This window comes from Oculina patagonica, chromosome 6, assembly GCF_052425735.1.
Source record: "Oculina patagonica isolate OP01 chromosome 6, crgOcupat, whole genome shotgun sequence".
Taxonomy (NCBI): domain Eukaryota; kingdom Metazoa; phylum Cnidaria; class Anthozoa; order Scleractinia; family Oculinidae; genus Oculina; species Oculina patagonica.
Genome location: NC_135763.1, coordinates 9161266 through 9174237, shown reverse-complemented (window position 1 = coordinate 9174237; position 12972 = coordinate 9161266). Strand labels below are relative to the sequence as shown.

Here is a 12972-nt window from a genome sequence, read left to right as displayed (position 1 = left end):
AATACAACCACTGTGCAAGAATGCACGCATCCAACGAATAACCAACACCATTTGCAATAAAAGGGTGGATAAATTAAGTTGTCTCAGAACCCACGGAAGAATTTTTTTTAAACTTTGCAAAAAGTTGTATCCTAACATGCTAACCATTATTAAATGATGAAAAATGGAGGTCAGCGAGCTCTTTTTAGAGATAACAGCACATAAAGCTAAAATTTATAGACAGATTATACTGTTGCAATTGTGACCTGGTATGTTCATAAAACGACGACTACTTATTTATTTATGATTGGGCATTTGCTCGAACTATTCTTTCAGCATCAATTCAAGACAGTGGTAGTACCTACCCATCAACGTTCAAGCGTTGGAAGCTGTTGCCAGCTACCTTAAGACTATGATGAGGGGTATATTTTAAGCAAGCCACTCTGATCAAACGGTTTGATCTTTACTTCGATTAAATTAAGCGAAAAGGAAAAAAAGGAAACCGCATCTAACTTTTTTTAGACAGCTTGTTTTGAACTTTCTTTGTAAAACAAAGCAGCGCAGAAACGTACTAATATTACCATGGCAACGTAAAAAAAAATAATTTAATCAAAATTTATTTAAGCATTTGATAAACTGTGAAAACCAAAGTGCAATAATATGTGTCTATAAATAACTATCCTGCAGCCACACGCGAACTGAAATGTATCTTGCCTTCGGCAAGGTCGACTTAACCACAGTGACTTGCTAAAATATCTTAAAATATCTGTCACTATCATTTATATTCAACGGTAGACCACAAAAGCAACCTTTTTCCGCTTTGCAATGAATTTGCATCCAAGTTAAATTAATTCTATTCAATTAGGTAAAAATGCCTTTAAAGGTTGCTCTTTTAAACAGCCTATAAAGAAGAACACTATTTAGTGTTGACGATGTTGACTCTTTCTTGCTAAAATCTTCATCTGCGTAGCTGAGGTAAAATGTATTATGAAATTCACTTGAAATCATTTTCCACTAAAATGTGCGGCAACACATGATTTAAAGCGATATTCATGCAACGCAATGTGACAAATTGAATTTTTTTCCGCTTTGCAAAAAAAGAAAAGAATATTTTTACGCATGAGACGATGTTTGTTAAAAACACTTGTTAAAGGTTACGTAATGAACGTTTTTAATCTAAACATCGAAATACCAATTCTCCTTTTGAATGTCGTATTAAGAATTTGCTGGTACACCAAGACATGCCACTGATGAAGTTCTGTATTCTCATTTCGTACTTGCGTGGCATTGTATTGAAATTTGAGGAGAAATTAAATGTTGATAACTCTTTGGAATTCAATTAAATTAAGATGAATTGTACACAAAAGCCTGCGGCTAAGTGTTGTTCACCTCAGGTTTCGGGCTAACAAGGGCGCGCGCTCAACAACTGCATCTCTATTTGGACAGCGTAAAAAATGAAGGTTGTCATTGCAATTTTGCTTTTCATCTCGGCAGCTGAAGCAATTCGTAACCTGGTTGGCCTTCCAGAGGAGAGATTGAGCAGGTTACATCATTTGCTGAAAGGTAACTATAACTTTGCTGTTATCAATAACTCTGGATATTTAATTCAACCCTTAGGAAATGTTGGTGTATGATAATGTTTATCACGAAGTTATTAATTTAAGGATCTTCTCAGAAATCAGTTTAGTAGTCCGTTTCGGTTAGTGGGATAAGAAATATATATTTTTTATCACTCTGACCTGATCGACGTATTCCTGCGACCACTCTCATCGAATTCTCTTCTTTAACGATATGCACCTGTGTATCTATATAGACCCTTGTGGAATTAAATTTCACTAACAGCCTTCTAAGCTTGCTACCACACTCGTCAAATTCTCTCCTCTGTACACCTGTACATCTATATAGCTCCAAAACTAACAGCCCTCTAAGCTTGCTACAAAACCATTACACAGCAGTTTTAGTACTTTTCGTCTAGCCGGCTGTATCAAGCTAGTGCTCGCAGGTTTGGTAAGCCCGAGAGCTGAGAATCGATGTCAACTTTACCTATTTCCACGCTGTATTTCAATCTACTAGCTTTAAAAAGGCAGCTAAATAACTCAGCTTCTTTTATTGAAATAAATTAACGTTATTTCGCGCAAACAATTTGTAATTTGTGACTGAAGCGGACTTTACTCAAGCCTTACGGTATGCTAATACTGGTAAAAAATATATAAAAAGTAATAAAAAAATCTTTGACCATGCATGACCTATGTGTCACGGACATAAAGAGAATTTTGAGCTTTTTCGGACTCAATTAGATACCAAAGAAACAAGGACATTGTTAAAACTGAAAATGCCTATGCTCAAATGCGAAAAAAATGTTTAAAGAGGTAAATAACTACATTCAGCGTCCAGCTTTGTGCTGTGTTCATGCAAACGATTTTCAAAGCATTTGACTGCCCATTGTCGTGGCACAACAAAGCACTTTGGGCGAATGCGGAAAATTCTTTTTACTCCCATAGAGTTGTTCATTAAAGTCTTTGACAGCTTTGTGAGGCTAATCATTTTTCCTTCCCATTTTATTTCAGCTTTTATCGCGTAAGTTGACTTTTTTGTGTCTTATGAAGTAAGCAAACCCCTCAAAGATATGATAAATTGACCAAGTTTGTTAAACCACTGATGTGAGACCAAATTGGATTGCGGAAAACATTATGCAGTGAATCGCGTCGAGTTATGTTTTGATCAAACAACTCATCTTTAGTCTTCTGATTAAATCATTGTACCATCTATATGATCCTACACACATGCATACGACATTTATACTTGTCAAAAAAAGGTAGGCGAAGGTAATGGTACAATAAGTCGCTTAATAAGTTGAAGCTTTCATGAAAAATATTCAACTTTGTATTAACAGCTTCAACTACTTATGTGGTTGAGAACAACCGTCGCCAAGCACTGTTTGCAAATCGTGTTTGCATGCGTAACAGAAATTGAAATTGATATTAAATTAGCTTTGAGATTTCGCACTGCACACACAGCAAGACTTACAGAAATAAAGCAACTGTACTTCATGACTGGCGCATCTTAAAAAAATAACCAAACCATAAAATTATTGTTTCAAGTACCTCCCTCGTAATCCATTATCTCAACGGTCCCTGTTCATTTATATGGTTTAGTTTAAACTCTGATGTTTTTCTACCTTAGTAAACTATTGTTGTAATTTTTTTGGTTATCGCAGATTTGAGGGTACTTTTCACAATCCGGCAAAAAGATTTTAAAATATAGTAACTGATTAGAGTAGCAAAAGAAGGGATGATAGGGGAGAGGAGACGGGAAAGGGAGGGCGGCGTGGGTGTAGTGGAACAGTACCTTTGATCAAAGATTTGCTTGAGCATCGTGTTGCCATGCTAACTAAAGGCAAGGCAAAAATAGCCTCTGCGTGATGCGAGTTTGCGTGATCAACTTTGAGGAATGCAGTTAACCAAACGTCCGTATACGTAGCGTTAAATTAAAGTGTTAAAAATGAAATAAGCAGAATTTACTCAGTCGCGTTCTATTGAAAATCTGCTAATCTGATAGGCTCTCTCATTGTTTTCTATTCGCTCATAAAACACGATCACGCCTCGTTGATCATTCGCTCATAGAATACTCGGGCTCGTAGTCTTATTGTTACATATAACGTGGAAACAATGCTGCTTGAGTTTTACTCTTGTGTCCCACTTTTTTGTTCCATTTGTAGATGGACCGATTGATGCAACAAAACTCGCGAATCCATCAAGCTCAAAGACGACAGCTCTCCTTGCTAGTCTTATCACAAAAGATTCTTTGAATGACCATGGAGAAGGCGAGGGTGGACCGGATCCGTTGAAGATACTGGTGGAAACGGTAAGGGTTGCATACAGTCATTTATACCATGCCATAGAAAATACAGCCAATCAGAGTACAGGAAAGCCGTTGTATATTGGACGGTATTCAACCCAACCTTTCCATCGTGCGCTGTGATTGTATTCTCGACGAAATTTAGTAAGCGTATTTTCTATAGCATGGTATAAAATAGTTACACAACACTTTCTCGTGGTATACTATGGAATATCCCACTTGTCACTTGTATTTTCTTGGTATACACACTCGCCTAAAGGCTCGTGTGTATACCGAGAAAATACAAGTGACTCGTGGGATATTCCATAGTATAGCACTCGAAAGCGTTGCATAACTAGTTTTTAACTTGTACGTCTAGACCAACAACATCCTCTTTATTTCCTTATCAATAAATTAAATTACAGAATTGTTATAAAAATATATTACTAAAAATAAGGAGTTCTGGCAACCCGAAATAACCACTAGGTTAAAAATGCCGGGTTGCCAGTTTACAAATTGAGTTGTCAAATTTTGGACGGACACACACACGTACACACGGACACACATACAAAATATAATATAGAATATAATATATACCAGAAAGTAAAGAAGAAAAGAAGCTGAAATTACACGCGTAATCTATTACCTTAAATAAAAAATATAAATGAACTGAACAATGAAGAATATCAGAAACATAATGGTAAGGCGTTGCAAAAACAGTGATATTATCTTAATGTGAAGACAAAGGAAAAGTGAATTGACTAGTAGCCTTGGAGAAAGCTCTGTTTCAGTTTAATTTTGAATGATGAAATTGGCAAGTGCTTTATATCATAATCAATAGCATTCCATATCTTAGGGCCTTGAAATCGAATATTAAATTTTCCATAATTTGTTCTTGCTTTGGGGAGATAGTAAGACTGTTTTGCAGAGTGCCTAGTATAGTAACTGTGTACAGTATCTAACTTGGTGAAAAAGGACTGGAATACAGAGGGTAACAATTGATTATAAAATTTATACATGAAAGTGGCAATGACGAAGGTAACGACGAAGTTTTTGTATATTTTTTTTGGTTGTTGTTGTTGTTGTTGTTGTTGTCGTTCACCTTTCTTTAACGGGCTTTGTCATGGATTTTACCAGATTTTTGAACAGCCAAAATTTATATTTGTGTCGCATGAAACCCTTAAAATAACAGTCGACCATTCTTATTAAAAATTGATATATTAGAGCACTGAAACTGTAAACGAGCGTCTTTGGCTGCGGATTGCTCAGATGGACATGGATTGCAACTTGCAAAAATTAATGCTTACCGAGTTTCAAGTTGTTTTCTTGCGTCGCAAAGTAAGGTAACATCTTCCTTTATTTATTTTTTTTTTTTTTAACATCTTCCTTTAGATGTTCAAAGATAATTGTTTTCATGGGTTAGTTAAGTTGCCTACCACTAATTTCAGAAGAGTTTAGACCAAAAATCTGCGATATCCCGGTGACGTAGCTCCTTTAAAGGCTTTATACTTGGTTTAGTTTGTTGAGACCGACACCTTTGTTGAGAAAATACAAATGCAGGAAGGGGGCGGAGGGAGAGGGGGGAAGTCGAGTGGAGATGGAGATGAGAGAAGCATGGGTATATAAGCACATCATGACAAAGAAATAAAAAAAACACAAGTGAGAAAAGGAAATTTGTGCAGTTGACTGCATATTTTATACAAATTCTGCATGCATTTACCGACTTCTAGTGGTAGAACACTAAGGAGAAGTCAGTTTCACTCTCTCTTTTACTACAGTTACGCCACATCGGACCACCTCTGAAGAAACTGAAAGAGGCTAGGGACAAAAAAAGTGAAGGTAAGCTGGCCTGCGATTTACGACGCCATTTTTTGCTAGCGGAAGAGTAAGTGACAATTTTAAGCATTTTGGTCCAGTAAGAGCATTTTCTCATCGCCAGCTTTTGAATATTTTAGAGAATGCCAAGGAGCTTTTGGCTGCGTTAAAACATGGCAAACATGACGACGAAGTGAAGGCATTGTTTGGACGACATGTTGTCGCACAGCACCAGGACTGCACAAGGATCAAAAAGAAATTTGCAGAATACGTTCACGAATCAGGTAAACAAGCTTTGATTCCTCCTCCTAGTAAAAAGCCATTCCGTAGAACAACGTGGAAATAAAATACTACAGACTTGGAACCCCGGTAACTCGAACTCGGATAACTCCCCCGCTAAATCGAAGTGAGACCCATTTCCCTTGAATTTGACCCTACTATTCAGTCGTTTTACTCTGTTAACTCAAACTCGGATATCTCGAAATCTCCGCTTACTCGGACTAGATATTTCCCTCGATCAAAATTTGGGTCAAATTTTCCCCGATAACTCGAATTCCGGTTCTTGCAACTCGCAACGGGTGCCCATTGAAATTTCCCATTAACTCTTCTTGTCGTGTAACACTTAAGCAACTAGATTTTAATTAGTGCAAAGAAAAGATCACGTATTTGACAACTATTTCCCAATTTTAATTTATGAGTTAAACATACATTCACAGTTATGTATTATCATAAGAATGCGGCATAATTGTGTTTCAATTTCTGCCGAGGTAGGTTTAATTTGCACTGTACTGTATACTGAAGTACTGAAAAATCAGTAAACCATCACTTATTAACATGGCAAATTAAATATTCAGCCGACCCCGATAACTCGAAACCCCGCTTACTCGAACTGTTTTTTCGCTCAGAGTTCGAGTTATCAGTGTTCTTCTGTACTCCATGAATCTCAAAACTGTCTTTTAAGAACCATGTTAAATGTTGGTCAGTGAGAAACTGAAAGAAAAGCAAATGACGACTCCTTTGGACCATACCTTTCATTAGGGCTTTCCACAAGTTGCTCGAGATTTCCCCAAAAGTTGCCCGTAATTTCTCAAAAAGTTGCCCAAAAGTTGCTCCAAAAATCCAAAAAAGTTGCTTCTGATAATAAAAGTTGCTCGAAAGTTGCTCCAAGAAAATCCAAAACGCTGCTTCTAATTAAGATAATTTCTCTAAATATATGCTTATTTCCCTTTGAGGGTGGAGATTTCTAAGCAGTTTTATGCAATTTTACAGCAAAAGAAAGTATCTTAATAACATATTTAGGGGAAAATTTGTTAAATAACAAGGATTTCTTTAACTGAGAAAAATCGTGAAGATATCGATGACGTCATGTTTGCTGACGAGGTTTGTAATGTTTTTATGCAGAAAGAGCAGAAAGTTGAAACGTTTTCAGATGTTCCTCGGAATTCTTCGGCAAACTTCGTAAATCTTCGGAAACGTTCGTATTGCCTTTGAACAACACTCGGATAACCTTCGGAGATCTTCGGTCTAGAAATTGCCCAAAATGCAACAAGTTGCTCGAGTGGAAAAAAGTTGCTCGAAGGGGAAAAAGTTGCTTGAATCCTGAAAAGTTGCCAAAAAGTTGCCGAGCAACTTGTGGAAAGCCCTACCTTTCATCCTTACCTATATTGGGAATATATTGTTTTCCTTGTTTTTCTACAGTTTCTAATTTTTTCGGTCTTTGCTCTCAGGGTGTTAGTGTTGTCTAGTGAAAGATCAACTTAAAGGAAATGTTCTTTGTTTCATTTTCTTTCCGCAGTTTTGTCTGAGTTGTTGAAAGGGGAAAACACCTTAGACTTCCAAGAAGACTTGGCCAAGGTGTTTGAAGCCGCCAAAATGCACGAATTTGGTAAGTTGAAACTCACCTTCTACGAAATATCTTATTAATGAAAATATTTGATTTTTCGTAAGGTGATGTTACACTACAGGCGATGCTTGGTGTGGCTTGTCTTGAAATGTTGTCGCCCAAAACGTTGGTGCTTGGTATGAGACGTGTAGCTAATTAAAAAAAAAAACGTCCGTTGCAACGTTGCCGTCATCCCTGGGAAAAGTATAAAACGTAATCCTACTTCGTGCAATGCTTGCTAGAAAAACATTGCACGATATGATAATCTGCAAAATCTGCAAGATTTGCAAAATTGCCCGTCTAAACAGCGCTTTTACAGTATTTCGCTTTACTAATAATGACATGTTTCTTTGATTTCTTCTCGTTAGACATTTTTGAAGCATTTTCTCACTTGGCTGATGTCCATAAACTCCGCGACCATCCTGGAATAAAGGCAATCACGATGATTGGAGGAATGGTCGTTGATGCCGCCTGTGATGAAAAATTGGACGGTTCGTACCTAAGGCTCAAATTTAAATCAAACTAACTGGTTGCAGAAAAGTTACAAAAATTGCATCGTTGCCTAAACAGCATCTGAAAACTAATACGCTATATATAGAGAAGGTAGAAATATATCACTCTATGTGAAAAGAGTAGCTTTGAAGGGTTAACAGTAAAGATTTTACAGTTTGGATGACGTCAATTGAAAAACCACTAATTTTTTAACTCCTTAGGCGAAAGAGGAGGATTATATATAGGGTTACTATAGTATAGGTCTTTGCTGATGTGTGACATTGCATACATGGATCGAAATGTTACTTTCGTTACTTTTGAGGCTCCTAAATAATGTCTTTATTCACTGCCTTGAGTATCACTAAGCCCTACGTATCCCACTGAGAGACGAGCCTGATAACAAATGGAATACGTATTGTGGATATTTAACTTTAGTGAGATTTTCCAGAACATACCCTCATTTTAGTTACTGAACACTTCAATCTGTTAGTAGAGTCATAAGTGACGTCATAGTGGTGACCTCTATAATACGGACATCTCTCTAATACGTACACTTTGCTCTGTCCCTTCGGTGTCTGTATTAGAAAGGTTCAACTGTACTTTATCTTCTAGAAGAGAGGTGAAATAGGTAATCAATTCAACAACAGCAAGAACGACGACGAAAGCTGGTTTAATCAAACGATGATATATTCTGTCTTTAATTTCTGTTTAGGTCTGTTCAAGACCATTGGTGAATTAGTAGAGGAGCATGATCCACATGGAGAATTTGATCTCGGGAGCAGAATTAATGTGGACATTTACTCAAAGAACAGTCGGGTTTGCAGACACGGTAAGTTAGTCATTGTATGTCTTTGTAGACAGGCCATCGTAGCCTCAGTATCGTATCTAAACTTCATGTATTGTATCATATCTACTAACTATGATTGTATTGTTCACTGAAAAACCTTTTTAGGAGTGTTCAATAAAAATTTATCTTATCTTATCTTATCTTATCTTATCTTATCTTATCTTATCTTATCTTATCTTATCTTATCTTATCTTATCTTATCTTATCTTATCTTATCTTATCTTATCTTATCTTATCTAACACATCGCGCGCATGTTTGCTCTACTTAGCTTATTGAAAACGCGACAGTCAATTTGCTAGAATTTTTAAGTGTATGTCTTGTGACCCGTATTTCTTCAATACCGCGTCTATCCTTGATCAAACTCCCCTCCTCATATAAGCCCTCCCAGATGAAACCATCAAATTTAAAATATGGTTCTACCCCTAACCTCACAAAAAGTTAGAATGAACACATACAGTATCATACTAGGTTTTTCCTGGCAGAAATTAAATTGTATTTGCGTACAGACTTAAACGTACACGTGTGGACTGAATCGGAGCAAGAAGTCTAAACTTAAACATTTTTTTTTTGGTATCGCTGAAGGTCTTCAGTGTTAGTAACATTTGATGAATTTTGATTTGTCAGGTTTTCCAAACAAACACCGTGATCCACGGAGTGGCATCAGAGAAAGACTACTTGATTTGATCAATGATCCGGACTGCAAGGAAGGTGGGTATTAATCTATAATCATCAAGGAACTATGTCACGGGCATTTGGTAGATGTTTGGTCTAAACTGTTCTGAAGTTAGTGGTAGGCAACTTAACCCTAAATAAACATTATCTTTGAACATCTAAAGGAATATATAACCTTTTTTGCGTATAGAAATCAGGCTACGGCAATAATTATCGATATTTCGAAGACGCGCGGAAACAACTTGAAAACGTTTGCCTAACTTTTCAAGTTGCAATCCGTTTCCATCCGAGCCATCCGCAGCCAATTAAAGATGCTCGTTAACAGCTTCAGTGTTCTGATATAGCAATTTTTAATAAAAATGGACTAATATTTTTAGGTTTCCTGCGACACAAATATAAATTTTGGCTGTTCAAAAATCAGTTAAAATCTGTGACATGGTCCCTTTAATGAAACTATTACCTTCATTTTATGTTGATTTCTACTTTTCCCTTACTTAATTTGCACCTTCCATCCTCTCCCGCGAATTTGGAAAATTAAGGCATGTTTTAGTGGTTATTTCAAGCCATACAACAATGTATACCATAATAAAATATACGTACAAAACGCAAAAATGGTTAAGAAAAGGCCCCACTCTTTATTCTCCTACTCCTAAGGTTATGTAATGAAGAAAAATAATTTGAATTTAATTTTTCTTTCAGTAAACTTTATGAGGTTTGTTATTGACACAGTCATGGAGGTAAGAACTCCTCTTTCATTTTTATGTATATTTGTCAGAGCTAGAAAATGGTTTTCCATTAGACCCCGGTTTTGCGTCAGTGTTGTTTATCCCTGGGATAAAACACGCGGGATGTTGAGGTAAGTACACAAAGTGGTGCGAGGCCTGGGATTGAACCAGTCACTCTTCATAACTTCATTCTCGTCCCCAGAGCTCCTTGTCCTTCTTAGCCGGCAGAGCCTGGGGCATGAGGAACAAGTGGCTCTGGGGACACACGATTTGTTTTAAGATTTCTTTGTTGTAATGGAATTTACTACAAATTACTTGATTGGCTAGATTGAAATTCTCTTTGTTAAAAATCTAGCCAATCAAAACATGTGTCGCCAGAGCCACTTGTTCCTCGTGCACCAGGTTCTGCCGGCTAAGAGGGAGAAGCGGCTTTGGGAAAGAGAATGTTTAAGATGAAGCAAAGACCTGCATGTAAATGGCACAGCTCTGGAGCACGCCTGCAAATTTTTGCCCAAAAAGAAATATCCAGCAGTGACTATGATTTTACACGGATTGTTATTATCTCACCTTATCCAACAAATAAAAAACAGCTTCTGCAACGACGTTAAATATCATCTTTGCAGAGTATCGAGGTTGCCAAAAAGTTTGGACATCTGCATGCAATCTCCAAGGGATACGAAACAAGTAAGTACTCGTCAAATGTATGTCAGAAATTTAATAGAACACGAACTGCGGTTATCTGAATCAGCGAATGATCGACTTTAAAATTAACAAAAGAAACAAGATCATACTACGTGAAAAGTACACTTTGGGAGATAGAGGGTCGGAAATTCGATAGAGCAGGATTGCAACCGTGGACAGCTGTTTCGCTCTTATTGGAGCTCTGCAGCACGGTGTAGCAAGTCTTACTGACGATAGTTCGAAAGCCGACGCAAATAATTTTAATTTTTTTGCTCATCAGATCTCTCAGCAGATCCTACGATTAAATCTGCATGGTACAAAAATATCGTGGTTTAACAACAGTAAAAGTTGACTGACTTTTCTATTTCACTTCATATCGAAAGTACAGGAGTATCCCTTATTTTAAGTCTAAATCGATGTTTACTAACCCCTGCCCCCCTCTATTTCACACTTCATATCGAACGTATAGAAGAGTATCCTTACTGTTAGTTGAAATCGGTGTTTGCTAATCCGTACCCCCCCCCCCCTCCCCCCTCTTCAACCCACTTTGTCCTTGGGCTTTCTTTCTAAACATTGTGGTGCTTTTTTATTTTCCTTTTCTTAGTGGTGATCAAGCACGTTACATACTTTATGCAACACGGCCAAGAAGACCTGGCCTACAGAATTTTGGGCGAGTATGTGCTTGCTAACTTGAGGGGAGCCTTAACAGTTGGTCTTGTTGTTGAGAAACGCTTGAAGGGCAAACCCACTGGAGCCCCAGACGTTACTACGACAGCACCAGAGGAAACTACTGGAGCAACTACCGGAGGACCAGAATCGACTACTGCAGGACCAGAATCGACTACTGAACAACCAACTGAAGGACCAACGGGTACAACTGAAGCACCAACTACAACTGAAGCACCAACTCCCAGTGAAGCAACTGAAGGACCAACTCCCAGTGAAGCAACTGAAGCACCAACTCCCAGTGAAGCAACTGAAGGACCAACTCCCAGTGAAGCAACTGAAGGACCAACTCCCAGTGAAGCAACTGAAGGACCAACTCCCAGTGAAGCAACTGAAGCACCAACTCCCAGTGAAGCAACTGGAGCACCAACTCCCAGTGAAGCAACTGAAGCACCAACTCCCAGTGAAGCAACTGAAGCACCAACTCCTAGTGAAGCAACTGAAGCACCAACTCCCAGTGAAGCAACTGAAGGACCAACTCCTAGTGAAGCAACTGAAGGACCAACTCCCAGTGAAGCAACTGAAGGACCAACTGAAGGACCAACTCCTACTGAAGCGCCAACTGAAGGACCACCCTGAAAAGAGCCAACATGGTAGGGGGTACTTGGTAACTTGTCTCTATGTATTATGTTGTTCTTCATTTTAGCTAGCAGTCACGGTGTCTCGCCGATTTTCTCGTATAAGTAGTCGAATCTAACTCCATTCAAAATAGAAAAAAATAATGCAGAATGCAAATAATCAACTTGAAACAGTGTGACATCGTAAATAACAGTTCAGTTAGCCTTTTAATCTTTTTATTTACCCTAAAAATCCCAAAACAGGACCAAAGTGTTTTATACTGCATGAACTAAGGCATTTGTTTTCGGTATTTTGCTGTAAACTTTGACATTTCATTTTTGTCTTTTAGATCAGGCTATTATGCAGTTAGCAGTATCTCTTGTGAAACTAAAAGCAGCTCATTTAAATTCAATTTAAAGTAGGAAAAATGGGAAACGTTAAATGTGATTAATTAACTTGGAAGCACCCTAAAAATTCCAAAATAGGACCAGGGTGTATTATTCTGTCTGCTATTCGGGTTTTATTTTCGGTAAATGGTTGTTAACCTCGTCGTTTTGTCTTTGTTTTACAGATATGGCCGTAAAGTCCGCATTATTAGCGCACTTTTTCTTACAAGTCATAAGTATAAGCATCACGTTTATCATTTAAGTTTGTTTAGAAGGACGTAGTTTGCTGTAGTATGTACCTTTTTGAATACACGTTCAATAAATCAAAGGAAATCATTTGAAGTGTCACTGGTTCACTCTGCAGGTGGGTC

General features: G+C 37.7%; 1 protein-coding gene across 1 annotated transcript; it reads left to right on the top strand.

Annotated features, from left to right (window-relative positions):
* Window positions 1-1373: 1373 nt before the first annotated feature.
* LOC144659006 (uncharacterized) lies at window positions 1374-12937 on the top strand. Its single transcript, XM_078519536.1, has 12 exons — window positions 1374-1542; window positions 3698-3843; window positions 5595-5655; window positions 5772-5915; window positions 7427-7516; window positions 7882-8004; window positions 8718-8834; window positions 9478-9561; window positions 10225-10262; window positions 10874-10934; window positions 11536-12250; window positions 12787-12937. The coding sequence occupies exons 1-11, from the start codon at window positions 1434-1436 to the stop codon at window positions 12234-12236; spliced, it is 1674 nt and encodes a 557-aa protein (XP_078375662.1). The 5' UTR covers window positions 1374-1433; the 3' UTR covers window positions 12237-12250; window positions 12787-12937.
* Window positions 12938-12972: the final 35 nt, after the last annotated feature.

Bases quoted from the DNA above. Each gene is read 5' to 3' on its own strand.
- LOC144659006 (XM_078519536.1), top strand. From the start codon at position 1,434: ATGAAGGTTGTCATTGCAATTTTGCTTTTCATCTCGGCAGCTGAAGCA. The intron at 7,517-7,881 runs GTAAGTTGAAAC...TCTTCTCGTTAG, and splicing joins CGCCAAAATGCACGAATTTG to ACATTTTTGAAGCATTTTCT. The intron at 9,562-10,224 runs GTGGGTATTAAT...TTTTTCTTTCAG, and splicing joins TGATCCGGACTGCAAGGAAG to TAAACTTTATGAGGTTTGTT.